General features: G+C 63.1%; 5 protein-coding genes across 5 annotated transcripts; 3 read left to right on the top strand and 2 right to left on the bottom strand.

The window, feature by feature from the left end:
• Nucleotides 1–123: 123 nt before the first annotated feature.
• BXZ73DRAFT_92409 (rab-GTPase-TBC domain-containing protein) lies at nucleotides 124–2783 on the top strand (the record flags this gene model as incomplete). Its single annotated transcript, XM_048026352.1, has 10 exons — nucleotides 124–242; nucleotides 300–484; nucleotides 538–629; nucleotides 682–818; nucleotides 1195–1251; nucleotides 1303–1444; nucleotides 1501–1708; nucleotides 1737–2064; nucleotides 2301–2465; nucleotides 2540–2783. 10 exons carry the CDS (start codon nucleotides 124–126, stop codon nucleotides 2781–2783), a joined length of 1677 nt encoding a protein of 558 aa, XP_047873456.1.
• A 736-nt stretch (nucleotides 2784–3519) lies between these two features.
• BXZ73DRAFT_92408 (uncharacterized protein) lies at nucleotides 3520–4570 on the bottom strand (the record flags this gene model as incomplete). The annotated part of the gene is made up of 4 exons (XM_048026351.1): nucleotides 3520–3918; nucleotides 3941–4000; nucleotides 4083–4270; nucleotides 4312–4570. 4 exons carry the CDS (start codon nucleotides 4568–4570, stop codon nucleotides 3520–3522), a joined length of 906 nt encoding a protein of 301 aa, XP_047873455.1.
• An 816-nt stretch (nucleotides 4571–5386) lies between these two features.
• On the top strand, nucleotides 5387–5849 carry BXZ73DRAFT_105637 (YjgF-like protein; the record flags this gene model as incomplete). The annotated part of the gene is made up of 2 exons (XM_048016337.1): nucleotides 5387–5767; nucleotides 5841–5849. The coding sequence occupies 2 exons, from the start codon at nucleotides 5387–5389 to the stop codon at nucleotides 5847–5849; spliced, it is 390 nt and encodes a 129-aa protein (XP_047873454.1).
• Nucleotides 5850–13707: 7858 nt separating this feature from the next.
• Nucleotides 13708–15364, top strand: BXZ73DRAFT_53509 (uncharacterized protein; the record flags this gene model as incomplete). The annotated part of the gene is made up of 2 exons (XM_048021014.1): nucleotides 13708–14739; nucleotides 14801–15364. 2 exons carry the CDS (start codon nucleotides 13708–13710, stop codon nucleotides 15362–15364), a joined length of 1596 nt encoding a protein of 531 aa, XP_047873453.1.
• A 6253-nt stretch (nucleotides 15365–21617) lies between these two features.
• Nucleotides 21618–22385, bottom strand: BXZ73DRAFT_105635 (uncharacterized protein; the record flags this gene model as incomplete). Its single annotated transcript, XM_048016336.1, has 1 exon — nucleotides 21618–22385. The coding sequence occupies one exon, from the start codon at nucleotides 22383–22385 to the stop codon at nucleotides 21618–21620; it is 768 nt and encodes a 255-aa protein (XP_047873452.1).
• Between the last annotated feature and the right edge of the window lie 752 nt (nucleotides 22386–23137).

Genomic DNA, 23137 nt, shown 5'->3' with positions numbered 1-23137 from the left:
TGACGCGCGGGCTGCCACATTCCCCGCACCCGGCGCACTCACTGCGTCCTCATCCTTGTCCGCTGCTGTGACCAGCCACCACTCTCCTTTGACACCTCCTTTCATCGACCGGAAGCTTTCCGAATGAACGATGACATTCCTCCCGCCTCTCAGTCTCATCCCATCGACGCACTCGAGTGGCAGGTCTACCGGACGTTGAGCCTTCAACCTCACGGCTTCGGCGAAGAACGCGTGAGGATATGGTGAGTTCATGTGCGCATGGCATAAAGCATACAACCACTAACTATTCTTAACCTCAGGCCAAAGCTCGTCCATCTGAATGACCACTACTACGAAGACCGGCGAGAGTTGTCCTTGTCCTCTGCGTGGTCAGAAGTTAGTATGGACATACCCGAGATTGAGGGCGAGTTGGATGGCACGCCCCACACAGACGAACACCAGATCGAGCTCGACACGGACCGCAGTTTCGTCCTGTATCCAGTAGGTGAATACATTCGTCCCTCGTCCTCAGCGCCCTTGTTCACCAGATGGTGCTAGACCAGTCCAATGACCGTGAACGACGGCAGAATGCCCTTAACCGACTTATTGTATCCATCTTCCGCAAGCGACCGCGACTACATTATTTCCAAGTGCGTACTGTTCTTTGGCTTTCAACGCACTCTCACCTACCCGACTCCGCAGGGATACCACGACATAGTGTCGGTTGTCTTCCTGACGCTGCCGAAAGAAATGCACCTTCCTGTGGTGGAGAAGTTGAGCTTGCACCGGGTGCGTGACTCTATGGGTCCCAATCTAGACCCTGTTGTTGGACTACTCCGGTGCGTTTCACCACACTCTTCTCGTGCATGTACACGCACTGTACCGTGCTGTCTGAGTGTCAATGCACTTCAGGGTATGGACATGGGTAGCATCTTGTGCGCCCTTGCGCAGACCCTGTCGTAGCCACCACATGGGGACAGCACACGATTCTTGATGGTGTATACTGTATGCGGCGAGGATGGGTGTATATGCGTGTGATATGAGCATGCTCCCGCATTAGCATGAGCCTGAGCACTATTGTGCACCCTGATGGACGTGTGCTCTTCGGAACTCCCGTATATTCACCAGGGCGCACTTCGAGTAATGACGTCCATGTGTCTCGTTTCTTTGCCATATCCCTCTGAACAAGCACGCGATGGCTGACGTTCGCCGCAGGATATTGAAGAACCTGTTGCGTTTGGCGGACTCACAATTCGCTGCGACTCTGGAACGGTAAGTCTCCTTTCCGACTAGATAGCTTCCAGCAACTGACGGAAACGACAGGACTGCACCATTACCATACTATGCCCTATCTAATCTGTTAACATTATTCTCACATGATGTGCCAACTCTCCCTCTCATCCAGCATATATTCGATTACCTCCTGTCCAGACCACCAATAGCGGTTGTATACCTGGCTGCCGCAGTACGTCACCCCGAAACGATATCTCAGCCCGTCTGACAGCGCCACCCCCACTGCAGCTCATTCTCACCCGTCGAGAAGAGGTGCAGCTTCTTGAAGACGAGGGCGAAGAGGGGATGATGCACTCGCTGCTCACTGTTCTTCCGGATCTCTATGAAGAAGGCGAAGAGGCCCCGGAGCTTCCCAACCAGGACCCTGTTCCCCCGAAGCACTCCCCCGAAGCCCCATCGATCCACGCCGTCGAGGGAGAAGAGGCAAAAGCTCCCTGTGACGACACTGCTTGCCATTGGCCGAGACGGGAGGATCTGCGGAAGCCTCGGAAGAACGGACGATCTTCCTCCGAGTTCCCAGCCTATAGACGTGCTCGCCACTTCCGACGAATCTTCGGGTGCAACACAGACGACGACCCCCGAACTTGCGGAGGAACAAGGTGCCATCGTCGCAGAACAGACTGGACTCTCCGGGGAAGAACCTGGCCCTGCGACGATCCCGGTCCCTGACGACGTCGTGCTGCTAGAAGCATCGTCCCCAGTTTTGGTCGAAGCCCCGGTTGATTTGGAGCATACAACCGGTCCAGAACGCGAACCTCATCGCGAACTTGATGCGGAGACAATCATCGATGCGTGCATCGTCCAGCCTAAGGCAGAACCTCAACCGGACGACCCAATCTTCGCTCCCGTCCACCTGGACGATGGAGGTGAGAAGGCCGCCCTTATCTCACGCTCCCCATCCCCCGAGCACCTTCCCTCTCCGACGCCGACGCCGAGGACACCTCCGTCATCAAGACCGTCTCCGACGACGACGGCCCGACCCGCGCCCGCGCCGCCCACGTGTCTCGCTGACCGCGCTCCTCACCGAGGCCGACGCCCTCTACGCGCGCTTCCCCCCGACGCGCCTGCACTCGGCTCCCGACGATCCTCGGCCCGCAGAGCGCGATGCGGACGTGGTCCGAGCGCGCGGCGGACCTGCCCGACGACGACGAGGCGGAGGCGATGGGCGCGCGCCCGGAGCTCGTCGTCTTGCCGTACGTCGAAGAGGACGTGCTCGATGAGCGCAAGGAGGAGAGGGAGAAGGAAGGGAGAAGGAGAAGGAGCGCAGGCGGCGGAAGCTGCGGAAGCCGCGGCGGCTCACGGACATCGTGCTCCAGCGGCGCACGATGGTCGCGGGTGCGGTGATCGTGCTCGGTGTAGCGGTCGCGGTGTACGGGCTGAGCGCGGGGGTGGCGCCCGGGGGCAATGGACATCCGCGGCATTCGATGGGGAAGAAGATGGGGAAGCTCGTCGGAGGGATGTTCGTGGGAGCAGGGAGGGTGCTAGATGGATTTCGGAAGGCATTGGAGTAGTTTTGGTCACACGACATGTCCGCCATCCATTGCGCTACCATACAGATAGTAAAGGACTGGGAATACAAAATGTCAAACCTCGCTCGGGGGCATTGGATTGCTGAGGCAGATTTGCAAGGTAGGCTTCCCATCACTATTCATCGGCTGTGTACAGGTGATATACCGATGCATTTTATATGCATGCCTCGTGAACTCAGACGAAGTCCGTCCGTTAAGCACGAAGTGGCACCCACCTTCCACCCGGCAGCGTTGTCACTGTTGCACGGAGGTGTGCTCGCGCATGGCACAGAGGTCGTGAACGACCTCCGGACTAACAAGACATCGACGATGTCCGGGGGTCCGGGTGAGGTGATCAAGCTCAGTGTCGCCGCGGTTGCCAGTGCATGATGCCTTACATACTTGAAGTTGTGGACTCTGCGGAACAGACATCTGGTGGATAACCTGTTCGAAGTGCTGAGATTGGAATCCTTGGTCTTGTCTTGTTGTCGCGTGTTTGTTGGTTTGGCAATCGTCCGAGGTTGACGGGGTTGCGATTGAGTGCGATTGGAATTGTACATGCGAGTAAAGGTAATACAGATGCAAGAGTACGTTGGTACAATGCGATACTTCAAGAACCATACAGAATAAGACAACGCGAGCAGCTACACAAGGGTATGATAAATACGACAGAGATACACACCATTCTAGCACAAACGGTCCCGATGAAGCAAACAAGACAGTCCGCAATCATCTCTGGCTACCCCGGGAGTTTCTTCGTCTTGATCTCCCACAAGCCGTCCTTCGCCTTCTGGATGCCCTCCATGATGACCCGGCCCATGAGGAAGTCGACGCGCCGGATGCCCTGCTGCCGCTCCTCCTCCGTCCGACACCGCGCACCCCACGACTCGGAGACCCGGCCGCGGGACTCGGTGTTCATCTCGACGTTGTAGTAGTCCGCGTTCTCGATCTGGCGCGCCATGCACTCGCAGATCGCGTAGAAGAGCTCGTAGAGCGTCACCCCGGACGGGTTCTGCGCCTCGACGTCGATGTACCACGGGAAGTGCGCGTGGAAGAGGCGCATGTGCGGCAGCGGCGGCTCGCACACGAACCGGGTGAGGTCGAAGTTCGTCAGCACCCGGTCGCCCATCGCGCGGAACTTGAGCGCGTTGGGCGAGTACCGGAGTCGAGGTGCATCGGCGGCCGCGAGCTGAGTACTGCAGGTACCGGTGCAGCTCCACCTTCGGCACTGCGAGCGGGCATGGAGTCAGCGTCGGAGACGCATGGGGACAGTGGGACGAGACGAGACGAGACGAGACGCACCGGGCTCCATCCCCCCGAACGACCTTGATCTCGCGCGCGAGCCCAGCAGCCACCCAAGAGCCCCGATGAGTTGAGCGAGAAGTCCGTCCGCCACTCGCGCGGGGCCCGCTTCCGCGCCTCCGCTTCCTGCCCGTCGAGATGTGGTCGGGATACCTGTCGCCGGAGGGACGCGCCGCCGAGCGTCGACGCTGGGCTGGACGAGAGCGACAGGCTGCGGGAGAGCGAGGACCCGCCGCCGTTGGGACTGTGCCCCTGGTGGCCCAGGGCGGCGCGGCGTTCGTCGCGTTCGCGGAGCGGTCATCACGGTTCTTCCAGGGTGGGCTTGTCTCGACCGCCGCTGGTGGTGGCGGCTCGGGTGTCGCTAGCGGGCGTGGCCAGCCCTCGGAGCCGACCACACCAGCCATGGGGTACATGGGCACGAAGCCAACCCCTGCCATCGGAGAGAACATGGGGACGGAAGGCGTACCCCAGACCGGTGCCCCGCCCATCCCGGCCGCTGGGGGAAGCCCATATTCTGCGCATCCGGTGAGGGCCACGAGTTGGGGTTGGTGTAATACGGCATCGGGCTGCCACCTAGGTAGCCCCCAGCGGGGGCCATGGGGAAGTAGTGGCTGGCGTCGAAGGAAGACGGGTGGTGGCCGGCATGGTAGTTGTTGTCGTCGGGCTGTGGGACGAGTGGCGGCATACCGTCGTACATTCCGGCCCCGTTCATCATCATTCCACGGAGTGGCCTGTGGGGGTGGATGGGAGGTGTCCTAGGGTGGGGTGGGACGAGGCGGACGAGGAGGGCAGATTAGATGGGCGGGGATCAAGAGCAGGCTGCTCGCAGGGAGCGATTCCAGGGAACACGAGGCGGGGCACGGCCGGGCGCTGGATGGCGTTGGCTTCGATACCGCAGGCCATTTGGGGACGCGCGAATTGGGAAGGGGAGCGCTGCCATTCTTGTCCAGAGTGTGGTTGTCGTTGTAGGCGGTGGCCCGGGAGGCGAGAGTGGCGAGGCAGCTGAGATGGGCGGCCAGAGGTTGGCCTGGAGCAAGCAATACACGTCCTCCGCGACGATCACCATGCCCCTCGCTTGAGGCACCCACCATCTCTTCCTCGTTCGGACTCCCGTTTCTTTTCTTCTGCCTCCATGAATGTCTTCAAGAGTTGAAGTCCACTTCAAACCCAGCGCAGCCAAGCATGCGCCGACAAGACGGCGACTGACTCGGAAAGATCGAGTCACAATGGATACGTATACAACCTGGGTGCGAATCCACTTCTGCTTTCCCAATCTCTCCGGGTGTTAACTCGAGGCCCTCAGCATGCAGAAACATACCACAGGAAACCCTTATGAAAAGCGGTTCGGCTACTCCAGAGCCGTCCGACAAGGACCGTTCATCTTCGTATCTGGCACCACTTCCATCGACCCTCAGTCCGGCGAGATTCTCCACCCCAGCTCGGCTTTCAAGCAAGCCCAGACTATCTTCGAAGAGATTTTTCGAGCCATCAAAGCCTTAGGAGGAGACAAAACGAACGTCGTCCGCGTACGCATGTTTATCACGAACAGCGGTGATGCAGACCAGGTTGGAACGGCTTTCAAAGAGGCTTTGGGAGATGTGGCGCCGGCCGCGACGATGCTGGTCGGGACTCGTTTTGTCTCCTGCGAGATGCTGGTGGAGATCGAGGCAGACGCGGTTGTCTCGGTACGTCTATTGTGGTCTATTTCCTTTTTAACGCGAATGCGCCGTAGTGATCGCGCTCTCTACCCCCTACCAGTATGAGTGAGCACAAGCATGACCTTTTGGGTGCGTTTCTGTCTCTATGTGTTTGCCCCGATCCATAGCCGACGCCATTGTGCATTTTGAACCAGAGGGCGCCATGTCCCCGTTGATTTTAGAGCCATACCTGTACATTCATAGGTCTCGTTTCTATGATAACCCAAGTTTCTGTTGCAAGTGTTAAGACGCGCGTATACACCGGTCGTCTTTCTAGAGCGGCAAGCCACGGAGAAGAACTTCCTCGTTATTCAGACCGCGACCTCTCCAATGATCGCGACAACCAGCTCTCAGAGGGTCTACTCCTTCAGCGTCATACACCTTCCCAACTCTGACGCATGTTCCCAAGGCCTTGTTTCTATGCAACTGAGGTCTCATCGCTCCAAATGCAGGTGAACTGTCGCCTAAATGCGCGCGCTCCGCCACTTGCTCGTTGTTGACCAGTGAACCGTATAGACCCACGCCCACTCGACCTGATAGTTTCGACACAATGGCCTATTCGTCAGGGGACATGGTAGCTCCTAACTCTTCACGATCTCATCAACCCAGCAACTCCATACCGAACACCAATTGCTCTGTGCGTGCCCGATTAGGAAACCTCAATGAATGCGCCACCATACCCCTGTAGCCTTACACAACGCCTACCCTTGAGGTTGTGCGTGATGGGGTGTCGCCATGCCGAAGGTAGGACACTGCCGAGGCTACGCTGAATGTCACTAATCGGATCCGTCGACTTTCGCTCAGAGGGCGCATATGGGCACTCCCACCAAGACACCCACAATCCTCCGCAGCCTATTGTCATTCCTTCGAAGCACAAGGTCTATCGGACCTCCTTGTCCGGATCTCGACACGCACGTTTCTAGCGACAGACGCTTTCAGCTTCCAGCTCTGAGATCTCGATATGTGGCACTCCACCCGCGTCAGGAGCCACCGTACTCCGTAGGTCTCTATCGGCAGCCAGCGTCCGGAAGGACCCGAAACATAAAGGGCAACTCGGCGGACAGCCTGTCGATGATATCACACAGCATCTCTACAGCTCACGTGAAGTTGTGCCGGACACCGCCGTTGTTCGTGGTACGCTACACCCTACAGAGCTCAAGGCTGCTCAGTTGTCCAAGCCCGGGCGCGTCTTCCAGGCTCTGCAGGTGGATCCGATCCCGCCCCGCCGCATCGCGCCATCCGGGTGCCTCAACGCCGAAGCATCTGCGCTGCATCAGACTCGCCAAACTTCCAATCGTTTACGCCCCCCACTTGGGGGTTAGGTCGCGCACCCCAGTTCCACCTCGTCGTCCAACAGCATAGGGCAAATCCCAAAGTGGACCACATGGGGACCGGAAGTCTGGCGCGCAGAGCGCTTGCAGCGTCGTCCCCTGATCTCAAGAGCCATCAGAGTCCTTCCGGGTGATGACTCGAGCAGAGTCCAACGCACGATGCCTTCCAGCAAACAAGGCGCGTTCGCCGTTGCCTCCTCTCAAGCCTGAACAACGCCCGGCGCGCGCGATGCCCCGTGCGTAGTCGCGCAGGGTCGCCCCACGCGGGCCACCGACACCCACGAACGCCACGGAGGATCCCGGTGCCACCCTGCCGCACCGCGTCAAGGTGATCAAGACCAACCTGCGCCCTCCTCGCCCGAGCCCCCTCGATCGCACCCGAGCACTAACCACTCCCGTGCACCCGCGTAATTGCGCCCCCTCCGGCACGCCCGCCTTATCGCCCCCGTCCTTGGTCCACCCCTCCTTCCGTGCGTGGACCCCGTTGCGGGGCACGTACGCCATCTTCCCACAGTCATCTCCCGCGCCGAGGACCCTGGCCGACGCATGCGCCCGCGCGGCAACACAAGGGCGCAGCGGGGGCAGAGCGCGCTGCTTACGCGGTAGCGAAGCGCGGCCGTGGTGGACGCAGCGGCGATGCCGCTCGGGGTGTCGAATGGCGTCGCAGCGCGGCCTCCGAGGCGTGTCGGCGGGAACGCCAGATCGACGTGCGCTCGAAGCTCGATGGAGCGGGGGCGGCTCCACTGCGGCCCCGGACTCCCCGTCCAGCAGACGCTGTCTGTCAAACTGCGCTGGCGGCAGCTCCTGGACGACGAGAAGGCTCGTTGACGCGCGCGGTCGAAGGGGCGACGAGGGGCGACGAGACGCCGGCCCGGACGGCTTTCAAATTCAAGGCCGCGGCCGAGACGAATGATGGCGCACGGGGCCACCTGTCCGACGTGGCAGAAAGGCTCCGTCAAGGAACCGCTACCCACACGGACAATCTGTTCTAGACGCCAGGACTGCGTCCCCAAGGCCAGTGTCTAGACCGCGGGCGCGGCAGCCGTTCATTTCCACCGCAAAGCTGACTTTTCGTCACCACCTAGAGGGCGGCGTTCATTTCCGCAACGCTAGCATTTGGGGTGCACGGTACATTGTTGCAGCCGTTCGTACCTGTCATTCGACCGACCATGGTGCGCAGTCTCAAGTCGTGGCGTGTCGAGGCAGTACTGAGAAGGTGATTGTCGCAGATTCTTAGGCCTTGCAGCCGTCGCCAATTTAATACAACGCTCGCACCGCATGGTTGCGACCCTTGGCCTGCCGCGAGGCTAGTCTATCCCTTTCGGATGCGCTTCCGGAATGAGCTCGTTCACTCGGACGCGTACTCTCCGGGTGAAGGTTGCGCACGTTTCTACGTGACTTGAAGCTCTTCATTTGCATTTCGACAACACTAGGATCGAGGGTGGACTCACCAGCTCGGCCCAGTGCTTGCCATCGGGTTCCATTCAACGTATGGGTTTTGTCGACATGTCGGACGATGCCGGAAGTACTGATGCCTGCCTCGTCTGCTGCTGTTGGTCGCAGGTCGTCGCATCACTTCAAGGTCACTGGGCGGTCGGAAAAACAATAAGGATCGGACTGACGCCCCTCCCGTGCGTCTCTGAATCTGAGGGGGCCCTCGCCTGGCCGCTATTCGCTGGTGAGCGTCACCGCCCGTGGCCCCATGCATGATGCTGTGCTTATCGTCCCTAGGCTCTAGGTCGCTCCGTCACTTCGTATGCCAAAGGCTCGTACACTGGTGTGGCCTTCGCCCGTTCATTTGGCCTCCTAGCGTAGCCGCAAACCCGGCTTCGAACTCCTCAACTGCGCCTGACTCTGGAGCTCGCACGCGGCCTGTCGGTGCACGGTCTCCGTCTCCGCCGTGCAATGGCGACGTACGTGTGCAGCGCCGCGCCTCGAGGCAGCTCGACACCTAACGGGCATCAACATTTCCGGACACGTGCAGGGCGCAGGCCACGTTCCGCGCGGCGTCGCCCGTTGTACTCCCGCTTTTATCCGGAGTCGTCAATGCATAGCACACCGACCTCGAGCGCCCAGCTGCCGCTCGATCCATCCGAATGGCACGCTCTGCAGACCACCGTCCGCGCTGCCTACGCACTCGAAGCGCGGGCGGGTGCCCAACGCCAACCGCGGACGTTACGCAACGTCGGCCGGACGCGCCGCGCACGGCGCACAGATACCGCAAGCGAGCGAACTCGCGAACCCGCGAAGCCCCTCGGGCCTCCACTCCCTGCGGAAAAATCGCCCGGCGCCTCGGCGCTCAAACGCCCAGCTGCGCGCACGCAATGCACCCACGCCCGCCCCCGTGCGCGCGCCCGCTCCAGCGCCGCGGTCCCATGGCGCACGGCGTCCCAAGAACAAGAGCGCGCCGCGCACGAATGCCCATGCCGGCACGCCGCCCCAGGCTCAAGGCCCCCCGGCTCCCAGCTCCGGCGGGGCGCGCGACGGAGATGGCACTCGCGTGCGCGCTCTCGGCCGGGCGCGAACGCGTCGGGGCGGGTGGTTGCGTCCGCGCGCGCCGCGGCGGGCCCGTTCGCGCCGTCGTGCTGCCATTTAGGGTACAAATGCGGTGGGCCGCACTGTGTGGTGCCCGGGCGGGCGGGCGACGAGCGCCTGCCCGTCGCGCCGTGCTTCCGCAGACCGTCTGTTGGCGAGGATGGTCAGCACGAGCTCTAATTCGCAGGCGCCGTACCACTCCTTCTGCGGCTCAAGGTCGCGAATTCCCCCTCGTCTTCCATCTGGCCGGCCGAGCTGCCGTTCAATCCGACCGTCGGCGACACGTGCGCGCGGGCCGTCCTTGAGCAGCTCACACCTCGGGCATAGACATGTGTTCTGGCCAGGTAAATCCGTGGGAATTTGAAGTAAAATGTGTCATTCTGCTAGCATGTCCAATCGCCGTTATATCCGTGTGACAGTTATACTATCTCGGGCATGCCGCATGCATTTCCCGTGCGGAGAAAGGCAACCTTCCCCTTTGCTGCCCGTTCAGGGACATGCCAGGGAAATGCTACCTTTCCCTTGCATGTCAAATTCAGGTGTGGTGGTTGCCAAGGCTAACACGGGCACACAGCAACGGTGCACACCAAAAACGACGGTGTGCACATCCTGCTGCCCCACAGTGCTCGACATACGCATGTGAGCTGTGCAACGCTGAGAAAAATGCCATTGAAATGCAAGGGAAAGGTAGCATTTCCCTGGCATGTCCCTGAACGGGCAGCAAAGGGGAAGGTTGCCTTTCTCCGCACGGGAAATGCATGCGGCATGCCCGAGATAGTATAACTGTCACACGGATATAACGGCGATTGGACATGCTAGCAGAATGACACATTTTACTTCAAATTCCCACGGATTTACCTGGCCAGAACACATGTCTATGCCCGAGGTGTCACGGCCGGGCGTGGCCTCGAGGTCTCCATCCGCAGCCCCGCCACGCTCGAGCGATTCCCCGGTGGTGGTTTCCAGGCCAGGCGCCCTCCCATTCCGGGCCTCTCCAAACGCCGTCCGCGGCCAGAAGCTCCCCCGCGTGGACAACGATGCCTCCTTCCAGCCCGTCCCGCCCCGTCCCGCCCGGCGCGCCCTCCCGCGCCCTCGGCGCCCAGCCGTCGTGACGTCGCTGCGCCGTCTCGTTGTCGTCGTCGTCGCCAGCGCCACTGTACAATATCAACAGCCATCCAGAGCTAGCAGCCCGTCCGCCGTCTTCGAGATCCGCTCGCCACGGACTCGCGCGGCGGGCGGCGGACGGTGGACGAGCCCAGGGTCCTTGCGCCGCCGACCCGTTGACGATGGCGTATCGTAGCACGTTGCCCTCCGTGGGCGCACTCGCGCCCGCCGCGCGCGCGAGCCCGCGATCTGCGCGCCCACTGGCCGGGCTCTGGAGAAGAAGGGGACGGCGATCCGGGCTCGAACGAGCTGGACGCCGAAGCGCGCGCGGCAGGGACCTCCCTCCCCAGCAGTTACCACTGAGTGCTGTCCAGCGTCCTCCTGGTCCGTCGCCGTCGCCGTCGATGGCCTTCTTCCGCTGAGATCAGCGGCGCCAGGAACGGAATGGGGACCGGGTCTGGGATCTGGGAGAACCGTGTGGCGCGCGTTTGGCCACAGCCCACAGGTCCGCCGAAGCTTTCCCTGGCCTTGTCCTCCGGCCCTGGAGCCTGGAGCCTGGAGGGTAACGGACAGGCCTGAGGTCGCCGGCGACAGCGACGGACGTCGTAGTCGAGCACAGCACGGCTCGGGAAGCTTCGGCGACTTGATGGGCAACCGCGCGGACGACGATGGCGTAACGCGAAGCGTTGCCTGGACGGCTCTGGAGACCGACGACGTGCGTCGTCGTCCACGCCAGAAACGTTTATCCGTGCGGGCGAGGACGGCGGACGGTGGGTCATCGGCCGCCGAGGTTTGAAGCTGGCACGGTGGACAGGCGAACCGTGCACCGTGCACCGATAACCGTGAACCGTAAATCGTAAACCGTGAACCTTCAAAACCTCTAGCCTACCTCAATCCGCACATATCCACGGCTCCCGACTCGACCCAGCGACCGCATCTACGACCGACAACACACCCGCCGAACATCCCCCCGCTCTCCGTTTGTTCTCGGGTATACAAGCGGCCGCGACGGCCGCGATCACGCGTCCGTCACGGAGCGTTGTAAGTTCAGGCTTTGTGGGCGCACTCTCCCAGGGACGTCTTCGTCCACCGTCCACGGCACCAGGCCCGAACCTTCCTTGGGCTCCCGGGCGACGGCCTCTCAGCGACGGCGGTGGCGGCGGCGGTGGCGATCGTGGACACACAGACCACACCGCGATGGGACGCGGAGCGGTCCGCTCAGCGCTGATGGAGGGTGTGCCTGCAGAACGTGGGTGGTTGCCTGGAGTGCGCCGTTTCGACGCGCCAAGCGGCCACAGGCTCGCGCACACCGTCGCGCCAATCAGCTCGCCAGACCCGCCGCCGTTCCGCTGCGCTCGTGAGGAGCTCGACGCGCGCCGATGGGTCTCGGAGGTGGATGTGGAGGGACCGTCACTTACGTCCGTTCTCCTAGCTCACCGAGGGACGCCTTCCATTCTGAAGATTGGCTAAAGGGACGAGGTGGTGTCTCCCAGAGTGTTGTTCCTGCGTAAATGAATGTTTAGCCCACTTCTCTCGCTTGTCCCTCGCGCGCATCGAGCGAAAAACGGAGGCTTCCGTTTACCGGTGGGCTTTCACGGCTCCTCTCTTGAATTCGTCCGTCTCCGTCTCTTTATAACCCATCATTCTACGTTTACGCTGCGAGTAGTGCGGTAAGTCCCTCCGCGGCGCCTTCCGGGCGCCTCCGGGCCGTCCAGCGATGGGATCGCCGAAAAGCATCCGCGCGCACGCATTCTGTACAGGCAGGCGCCAAGGAGGCGGAACCCGGGGTCACTCCGGCCGGGGAAGCGAAGGCCCCCCCGGCGATCACGCCGGGCTTCTGGATCGGGGAAGCGTGCGGACCGGTTCGGACGGATGCGGGGGTTGTCGACTTTTTTTTTAATACGAGCGCATTAGTACGGCAGGAAGGCGGGAGACGTAAGGTCGTGACATACGCTGACGTCTCGCGCGGCGGATTCTAGACGACGCCCACAACTATATCATACGACGCCTCTTCCCCTGCTCGCGCGCCACTGAGGGGAGTCTGGGGGGCCGGCGGTGGCGGCGGCGGCGGGCGGCGGGGCATTCGAGGGGCGATAATTAAGTAATGCCCCCATTTTGCCTCCGGCGTGATCTCGACTGCGAAAGGGAGATAACCGAGGCGCGCGTGGAGGTGGGTGAGCGAGGTCTCACAGGCCACCGACCGCTGCACGATCTCGCTCACTAACGCCACATCTGGGATCGACGGCGAAACGTGCCGTGCAGCACGATCGCACCTGGTAGGTACGGGGTGGATTCATCTGGAGTGCGAGAGTACAATGTCGTTCGGCGGCGGGGGGGGGCCCTCGCGACGTGCGTGCGTGCGCGGAGAGGGGGGCGCCCGGCCAATAGAAGGCGGCTCAGAAGCAAGACGACAGAACAACAGCTGCTTGATCAAGCTCCTCCCCTCCACCCGTAATCCTCGTCCGTCGCCCGTCGCCCGTCGCCTGTTGGTGCGTGCAGCGAGCCCACTCTGCGAGAGACGGTGCGCGGCGCGCGATGGCCAGCGAACAGGGCCGTCGGTGGGTGGGCTGGGAGGGTCGTGCGAGCGCGGGACGTAATTGCAGATTTCAATCAGCGAGACGGGCGGCAGGCGGAGGGACGGGAGGAGGCCGAGCGCAAGCGTGCCGGGCTTCTGGGCGCGCACTGCCCGATTCGGACCGCTTATCGAAGGCCGGGCTCAAGTCTCGACGGGGGCAGACGCCGGAGTATTCGGACTTGTTTCCCGTGCGCCCCCTCGTCCTGCGCGGCGGTATAAGACGTATGTAATCCCCCACCCGTGCTCGATCCGCGACACCTCCCACCATCACGCCCGCCCCCTCTCTGCCCGCACGCCCGTCTGCCCGCTCCTGCTTCCGGTCTTCCTCCCTGCCTCCTGCCTCCTGCCCCCGCACCCACCGTCCCGCACCCCCGCCCAGCACGATGCCCGCAGACCGCGCCCGCCCCTCCAAGCGCGCCGCGCAGCCCAAAGGTGACGCCCGCCGATCGTCCTCTCGCGCCCCCGCACGGCCCGCTGATAGCGATCCCCCCTCCCCGCGCGCACCCACAGTCCTCGCTGCCGCTGCCGCCACGCCCGACCAGGGCTTCGCGTTCGCGCAGACGCTCACCCCGGGCACGTACCTCGACCCGCCGACGAAGCTCGAGTTCGTCACCGAGCCCCTCCTCTTCCCCGCCAACCCCACCGACGGCGGGGCCAAGGAGCGCCGCGCCGCGCACGCGAAGAAGAAGCCCGAGAACCACATCCCCCGCCCCCCGAACGCGTTCATCCTCTTCCGCTCCTCGTTCATCAAGAGCCAGCACGTCTCCTCCGAGGTCGAGACGAACCACTCCACGCTCAGCAAGATCATCGGCCTCACCTGGCAGAACCTCCCGAACGAGGAGCGCCAGGTCTGGCACGCCAAGGCCAAGGCCGCCCTCGAGGAGCACCGCCGCAAGTTCCCCCAGTACGCCTTCCGCCCGCTGCACACCAAAGGCAAGGCGCCCGAGCCCAAGCGCAAGGTGCGAGAGGTCGAGCCCAAGGACCTCAAGCGCTGCGCCAAGATCGCAGAGCTCCTCATCGAGGGCAAGAAGGGCGCCGCGCTCAACGCCGCCATCCAAGAGTTCGACCGCCACCACGTCCCCCAGGTCGTCACCCGCTTCGAGGCGCCCATCACCGCGCGCCACTACCGACGCTCGTCCAGCGCGCCCGCCCCCGACACCGAGCACAACTCGGACGCGCCGTTCTTCAAAGTCGAGCCCGCGTCGCCCGCGAAGCGCAAGAGCTCGGGGCGCTCCTCCAGCTCGCGGCCCGAGATCGTGCGCTCCGCGTCGACCGAGTCCTTCGACTCGTACGCCACCCCCGCGCCGTCCTCGCCCCCACCGTCCGAGCCGGATACCGAGAGCGACTACTACAGCTCACCTTCGTCGCCCTTCCCCGTCACGCCCACGTACGGGTTATCAGCGAATCCCTCCTTTGTGAGTCTTGACCTTCCCTGGATTGGTGGTCCCGCTAACGCCGTGGTGCTGCGATCTGCAGGAATTCAGCACATTCTCTTGGGACACCAGCGCGGCCCCCACAATGCCCTCCTACTCAGCCTGTGATCCGCTCGATCGGGCCAGCCCCGTCTTCGAAACCTACACCCCGGACGCCCACGCCCAGCAACAACAGTCGCCCGACGCATGCGTCCCCCAGTTCGACTGCCAGCACCTTTCCATAGACACGTCCTTCATGGACTGCTGGACGACGTCCTCGTCCCCGCTCTCGAGCGTGCCGGGCACCCCACAGACGTACCCCGCGCTGCACGACGCCCACGCGCCGGGGCTCGGGGACTTCCTCGGAGACGTCTTCGATCCCTCCGCGGACGGCGGCTTCCTACCCCAACACGCGGACGCCGCGGCGCTGTATGGGTCGTACTGTGCCCCGGACTTCGTCGCCGCGTACGGGTCCGCCGCGCAAACGTTCGGGGCCATCCCGCCGAAAGGCGACTTCTCGTCCTTCTACGCCGACCAGGGCCACCACCAGCACCAACACCACGGCCAGAACGTGTTCGCGCAAGCGGACTACATCTCGTCCCTGTCCGCGGGCCAGTTTGGGATTTAGCATTCTGGTGGCCACTCACCTCCGCTCCTTCTTCTGTTTATTGCTATCTCGCTCCCTCTCGTCTTCCGTCCTCGCTCCTCGTTGCGTTGCACCTGTTCTCCTCCGTTATCGCCGCCGCGCCTACTCCCCCGCAGGTGAGGCCCATCTCCCCGTCGTCCTCTTTCCCCCGCCCCGCCTCGTGTTTCTTGCTTACCGTCCTCCCCGCTCCGCCCCCCTCGCGAACCCTGTACCGCTGTATCATATCCTCCCGGCGCCCCGTCGCCGCACTGTATCAATACCCGCGCCGTGGCGGGGGGCGGGCGGGCGCGCCCCTGGGGGATCGCCCCGCCCGTCCCCACGACACACCCCTCCCGAGTAAGGGAGCCAGGCCCGGGCTGCGTGCGCCTCGTCCCGCCGCGCCGCGCCCGGGCGCACTCGCCCCGCTACGTTATTTCGTCGCCCGCGTCCCCACGTACGTGTCCGGTCCCTGGATCTGTCCACCCACGTCTCTTCTCCTTCCTGTCGAGTACGCATCGTCCACGCCCGCGCCGCGGAGCGCGGGCCTCGGCCTCGTCCCATGTCCGTCTGCACTAGCAATGGCATCCCCGTTATCGAAAAGCCTCTCGAACCCCCGCGCGCGCAGGACGGACGCAAGCCCTCAAGATCTCAAGCTCTGCACTGATAAACGCACGCACGCACCTCCCTGCCGAGCCCGCCTTGTTCCCGTCCGGGCCCTCGCGCGCGGGTCTTCTCGTCCTTCTCCTCCCGCCCCGTCCGCCCACGCCGGCCCACGTGCCCCCTCCGTCGGCCCAACGTTCACGCCCGAGGGGCCCCGTGAGGCGGGCCCTGGGAGCGCGAGCACGCGGTACCCGCGCGCGATTGGCCGCGAAGCCCTCCGGAGGCCCGCACGCCCGGGCGTGCATCACGCCTGCGCCGTCGACGGTCCTAAGGTTGGGATTTACGTCAGCAGTGCGGGCGCGCAGGAGGAAGCTGCTGCCAGGGTGGGGGCTGGGGGCGTCGACGCGCCTTTCTGTTTAGTCTGCTTTCCTGCGCCGTTCCATCAGGCGTGCGCCGGCGGGGTGGGGGAATACAAGGCCCAGTCCCGTGCGAGCGCAGGGGAAGGGGCCCTGGGTGTGTGCTTGCGCGGGGTTGGGACTTGGACCTCGGATGCGAATTTGGATTTGGACTTGGACTTGGGGGCCGCGCCGCGCCGCGCCCTTGTGCATCGATGAGGGCGTCGTGCACGCGCGCCCTTGTGCTCTGATCGGCAGATGACGTACGGACGCTTGGGCGAGGCGGGCGGACTGGGCACTGGCGGCGGCGGAGGGAGGCAGGCAGCGGGGGCTGGGTCTGGGGAGGCCTTCCTTCTCTGGGACGCGACCCACGGTGTGCCGCGGACGCGTGCCCCGTGTTCCATACATCGGATAGATGCCGGGAGGGGGGCGCGTCGACGTCGCGGGAAGGCTTGCAGCGGCCCTGTTATGGCGAAGGGTGGGCAGATGACAACTCGATTGCTCCGCGGCGCGGGGACGAACGACGAAAGAGAACAGGTGCGTGCGTATTACAACATACGGCTGCCGCTCTTCGGTTAGGCGTCATCGAGCGCAGACGGGTGCGTACTCACCGGAGTGCTACTCATCGCTTCAACGTCTACCAGCCGATGACGTGTCCCTCATGTCCCCCGTCGGCGCGATCGTCGACCCAATGATCAGTCGTGCCGATCGGGGATCTTCAAGGGCGTAGTCAACGAGCTTGGAAAAGCGTTGAGTCCAATAGCAGCGACGTTGACGTCATCGATGGCGTCGACGACTGTGAAGGCCATTCTAAGAAGTCGTCGAATGACAAGGTCATGCTTCTTGTACGCTTGCGGCAACCCAAGTGGCAAAATTCAGTGAAGGGACGGAATGGAGCGTACACTGTTCTCCCGACCCGTGGTTGTCTGGACGTGGTGGAGATAGGGCGAGGGTGGGGGTAGCAAGCGAGTTCACATGAAGGAAGGGGGCGGGAGGGACAACCTGGAGTGAAATCGGAGAGCGACGATTAAAGGTGAACTACTCAGAGCCACGAGGCGCGGACCGCACGGAGGCACAATCACTCTAGACCTTACGCGCAAACACATTTTTTGCAACGAGGCGACTATTGTGTCGAGTTTCGAGGGAATGTGGGCGCACCTCAAACATGCACGAGGCATACACCGAGCGTCTTTTTCCGCAACGCCCTCGATGTTCGGCGACACTCCTCCATCTTAACACTTCATGAGAAAAGCACTTGTGCACGGGCTCCTGAGGACGTCCAGACAATTTAAGGGGTCAGTCTCGTATGTTATAGACGCAAAGTGGCAGGGGAGACGACCGACTCACCGTTGAGCAGAAGGTGTGAGACTTGATATTCACTCGGCAGAGTACAAGGCACGCCGATTTGAGTCGCGGCGACCGGCAACACGTGCAGCGACGATGGGCAGGCGAGTGGACCCACATCGGCAAACGCGTCTTCGAAGCATGCTGGTGCCCTGAGGCTCCCCGTGCGATGTGACCGATCTTCTGCCGTCCGTCGTTGACGATGAAAGCGCCGATGAAAGCGTCGGTGAACGAGCGAGGGGGAGGTCGAGGCGAGAGTGAACGACGGCAGATTGGCGGAGGGACAGTATCGCTGGCGATCGCGAGCAGCGGTGTATAAAGCAAGGTGTCGTTAGAGCGTCTGATTGCGTGAAGGTCTCACAACGAGGTCGCCAGTTGTGGTCGAGGAGATCGAACATGAGGCAGGAAGGTTCGCGAACGGTGGGACAGCGACGACGTCTGAGACATCATGCCTCTGCCAGATGGGGCGCCGTTGACATCGCGTGAGCAGGGGCGATGATTAGGAGGTCCAGTGAGATGTGATGTTGCAGAGGGTGGGCAGAGTTCCTATATATCTGGCGGACCTTGAGACGAAGTGACCGAAAGCGCCCTCGTGGATGCCGTCATGTCGCTCGGAATGGACGTGCACTAGATAGTCAAGTTGGGAGCGGGGCTGCAGAGAACCGCTTGTCGGAATGTGCGCCTTGCCATAGTAGTGGTGAACAGAGGAATCGGCGGCGTCTCTAAGGGCACGGTGTTAGTACGTGCATACCCGGATTCGGTATGTAGCGACCAACTCACCAGAAGGTGTCTATAACCGTCGACGTTTCAACCCACGGCGAGTCAAAGCGTCACGAAGGGGCACGTTCACGCGCACAGAGCCTTAATGAGAGGTCCGAAAGACCTCACGCCTCTTCCATTGCTTCGACGTCGTAAAAGGCAAGTGAGACTGCGGCCAAATACGTACGGTGACCGGAGGAGCTTACCACGAGCAAGTAGCAGCAAGAATGCGCTACAGGGGATCTCGGCCACTTATCCAGAGCTGCTTAGAGACGACTTCCTGGTCACGAGCTGATACGGTCAGATCGTTGAAGTCGAAATGAAGTGAAGACGAGACTACTAACCTGGGATTGTAGGAGGACGTACATTTGTACGAGCCCCATGACAGCACGTATCATGTGTGCTCGGCAGCATCAACGAACCATCTTCTGCGATTCGTGGCGCACATGCATGCTGTTAGCGGGGCTGTACCTGAAGGGTTGCGCGTAATGTCAGAACTTAGACAGCACTGGCAGACTGAACAAACTCACCTGAAGATGTGTTTAAAACACTATTGGGGCGCATATACTGGAACACTGAGGCGAGCTCGGGCCTGGAGCGGGGGGGCAACGCAGGATGGGGTCAAGAGTCAAAAGAGGATGACGACGCGTAGCCGCCCTAGGACGACGCGCCCGTGGGAAATCCCGCCTTGCTCCTTTAGGCAGACGCACGTGGAGCGGATGGCACATTGCCTTGCCACGCGGCGCCGCCTCCTGACTTGCTTTCTTGCGCTTGCAGCACTTCCGCCGCACCGGGTCCACAGCTCGGCTGAACATCTCGGCATACGGCAGGAGCATATCAGAGACACGGCCGACTGCGGCCCACCTGCATACGGCTGCGAGCAAATTGGTGGTATTATTTTCCCTCGCGGAAATTGGGATAAGTTTTTGAGGGAAATGACCCACTGCTCCAACACTGCGCATCACGAAGAGCCGAAGGTTCATCAAGACCATCTGGACCTCTCATGAGCATGCACAGGATGGCGATGGTACCGTAATTCATGAACTCCCAACCATGCCAAGAAGTTCCGGGTTCGTTCTTCTCTGGTCCCTTCACGCTGTTAATGTTCGAGACTCGGCAGGCAGACCCGACCGGTCTCCGTCCGGAGCACGGGCCCGCCATTGCCCACCCTTTGCCAGACCACGGCGCAGTCAGCTCACAGGAGCCGCAGCCGGTTCTCACCGCGGACAACCGCCGGGAGGCGCGAACACGAGGCTATCGCGGTTTTGATCCCGCGCCCCGACAAGTGCCTGATCGGGATCCCGAGCCACAGTTTCACCCCGCTGCGCTCCGGCTGATCGAGATCGCGCGCGCGATCTCGCCGCTCGGGCTGCGCGCGCTCTCGCGCACTGATCCGTGCCAGATTGCCCGCTCGCCGCGCGCTGGATCCGCCTCGCCGCTCGGGGTCACTGCCCCGACCAGCGGGGTGCTCGCGCCGAGACGGCCGAGCCCTGGAGGCTGGAGGCTGGAGGCTGGAGGCTGGAGGCTGGAGGCTGCAGCGGACGAGGCGCGCGGCGCGCAGCTGGCGCGTGCGACGGAGATGAGGGTGCTATTGTGTCGCGGGCTGCTATGGAGTCCTGGACGCAGTGCCACCTCCATTCTCCGGACGAGAGGCCGTGGCAAGTATGGTGACGATCCAGATTCATTCCCTTCGATCGCAGGTCGTCCTCGGGCTGGACCTACAGACCCACACAGCCCGGGCTTCACTCAGGTCAGTACTCAGCTTCGGACGAGTTCGCCGTCGGGGCAGCGGGCAACGACGGACAGGGGCAGCGGGCGCGGCGCGGCGCTCTAGGCCGGCTGCAGGCGACTCCCACACAGCGCTGGCACGCACCGCCGAAGCGGACTCAGTACTCAGCACTCAGTCGTGGATTCAGGTGGCCTTCGCGCGATCGGGCTGCGCCGGCGACACTGGGCCCTGCCATGGGAACGGCCCCAATGCGGACACGCACCCCCGACGAAGACAGAACGCAGACGCAAAACTTCTAGTGCGCTCCCACCGACAAGGACATCGACATCGAGGCCCAGGGCGCGCGGATCACTCAGACTCTCAGGGATTTCCGTATAGACTCACGAGTCACACCGCGCGGCTTCCTCTCCAGGGCGCACGCACGCATCCGTGGGCTGGCCAGGCCCGTCTTCTCTTGCCACGCAGTCTCCCAAGGGCCAGAGACTCCGAACTCCGCACGCGATAGGCCCGCGGGGGAACCCTCGGCGCGAGGGTGCGGTGGGAGGGACGCGGTGGCGGGGTCGCTTCGCGCGAGACAAAGGCTGCCGGAGGGAGAGGCGCGGGTTCGCTCCCTCCGAGCCTCCGAGGGTGGCGAGGAAATGAACGGATCGCGGGCGACGAAGCCGTGCTCTCTCCGCGCGTGGCCAGACGTCCGCCCTCGTGGTGGCGCACGCTTGGCTTCCTCAGGCCTTCAGGCTCGGTGCGCCCATCCGATATCGACGGATGCGATGTGTGCGGCGTGGACGGCAGATGGGCGGATGGGACGTCGGTGACGGATGGTCGCCGTGTGTTCTGGATGGTCTCGCAGGTTCGCGGCATCGTGAAGCTCGGACAGAGAGAAGATGGGGGCGTCAAACATCAAGGGGTCGTAAAATTGCGTCTATGTAAAAGAGTCTAAGTACGTGGCGGTGGTGATACAACTATAGCCTACTAGACGGGTACAGTGTCGGTGGTATCGTGGGACGGTCGTGAACGGCGAGGCATTATCATTATCTACGCTAGCGAGCGGGAAGGGTTCGGGCGAGGTAGCCGCGATAACCGGAGTCCGGGAGCGGATACTGGGGAAGCTGGCGCAGCGCACCAGCGGGAAGGAGAGGGTGTGTATCTACAAAGCGCAGGGGTCCGACGGAGATGAAGAGACGAACGGACCGGCGAAGGTTCCTAGATTCCATGGGCCGAGCGCGGGGGCCAATAAGGTGAGGAAATAGACATGGGAGCGCACGAGGCGCAGCGAGCCGCGGGCGCCGTCGCAGCGCGGGGCAGACGCGCCCGCTGTCCGTCGGAAGAAGCGGATCGGATCGCGGACGTCGTCCCGGAGGACGGACGCGCGCCAGGGCTCGGGAGGCTGGCGGCGGACACGCGTCCACCGCCCCGCGGCTCACCGGGAGGACTAGCGCCGGCGGGTCGACGACGAGCGCGAGCTGTCGCCGCCCCAGCCGGGGATGAAGCGCTTGAAGAACGGGTCGCTCCTCTTCGTCGGGCTGCTGTCCTTGCTCCGCCCGCCGCCGCTCCCGCTCGCGCCGTGGTGGCGGTCGTGCCGGCCGTCGGTGACGATGTCCACGCGGCCGCCCTTGGGCGGGATGATGACGTACTGCTCACCTCGGCGCGGCGGAGGGAGCACGATGGGGTGGCCGGGGACGAACTTGACGTCCATCGTCCGCGAGCCCGGCGGCGGCTGGTACGCGGGGTTCGTCGCTTGGTAGACGTTCGGCGCGGGCGTGGCGCGCATGGGCGAGGGCCCGGGGCCGTACGGCGGGTGCCCGTACACGACCGGGGTGGGGAGGGTGTGTGCGCGGCGCGGATCTGCGGGTGTAGAGCCGGAGCGGTGGTGGCCCCGTGAAGGCGCAGATGAGTCGGGCTGCGGGCTGTAGTTGAGAGTGCGAGAGCGCTGACCGTGCCCATAACTGGCTCCGGGGGGCAGGGTACGGGAACGAGTAGGCGGCTCCCGGGGACGGTGGTGTGGTTCGGGGCGGGAGGAGGACCGCGGGCGGGGAGGTTGGGAGGACGAGGAGGATGAAGAGGACGAGGCCTCGCTTGGGAGGAATGGGTTGGCATACGATGAGGAGTAGTACTTCTGCTCGGTTGCCCAGCGGCCGATGCCAGCCATTTTTGCTTGGAAACGCTCGACCGCGTCCGGAGAGTAGTCGTATTCCGTCATTGAGGCGAGTGGGGTGTGGTGGAGGAGGCGAGAGGCGAGGTGTGCTATATGCAGAGTGCCGAAGCGTGCGCCGCTGGGGTCGCAGAGGAGGCGGGAGGGACGAGCACGAGGTGTGCGGGGAGGACGGGGGGAGGGGACGAGTCGCGGGGGTATATGTACGCCGCCACGGCGCGGCAGACGCCTCGCGGATGAGAGGAGGAGCGTGTTTGGCTCTGACGGGATAGGGAGTTATCCGGCGGATAAGCCCTTAGGGAAGCAAATACCGGCTCTGGGCTCGCCAATCAGGCGCGCTCATTTCGGGTTGGAGTGATTGACGCCGGTCTAATGGGGACGACGCCGCCCCGAGCGCAGAGCATCCTTTTGCTGACCGTGTCTGGGCCACCTGCTTTTCTCCCCTCCTTGTTCAATGCTGATACCCGTCTGCGATCCGCGCGCGACGGTCGCTGCATCGGGCACGCACAATAGAGGCTCCCACAAGCTTCAGACCCTCAGATGGACGAAGGACGCTAGCTCCTCCTGGTGCCTTCCCCCACATCCGTCGAGGGTCTCGGCTACACCGCGGACGTCCCGACGACCGAGCGCTCCGCGACTCCGCGCCCCGGCCTCTCCTTCAAGTTCCCAGGGCCGTGCCATCGACCCCGATCGCCGAGCGCGTCCAGGCTCCAGCTCGCGCGCACAAGTCACCAGGTCTCCGCCCGTCCACGCGCGGCCGCGCAGGGTCGTGCTCGCGCGACACCAACCCTTCCCTCTGC

This window comes from Epithele typhae, assembly GCF_022376455.1.
Source record: "Epithele typhae strain CBS 203.58 chromosome Unknown BXZ73scaffold_69, whole genome shotgun sequence".
In the NCBI taxonomy this organism is placed as follows: Eukaryota; Fungi; Basidiomycota; class Agaricomycetes; order Polyporales; family Epitheliaceae; genus Epithele; species Epithele typhae.
This window is presented reverse-complemented; position numbering and strand designations above follow the sequence as displayed.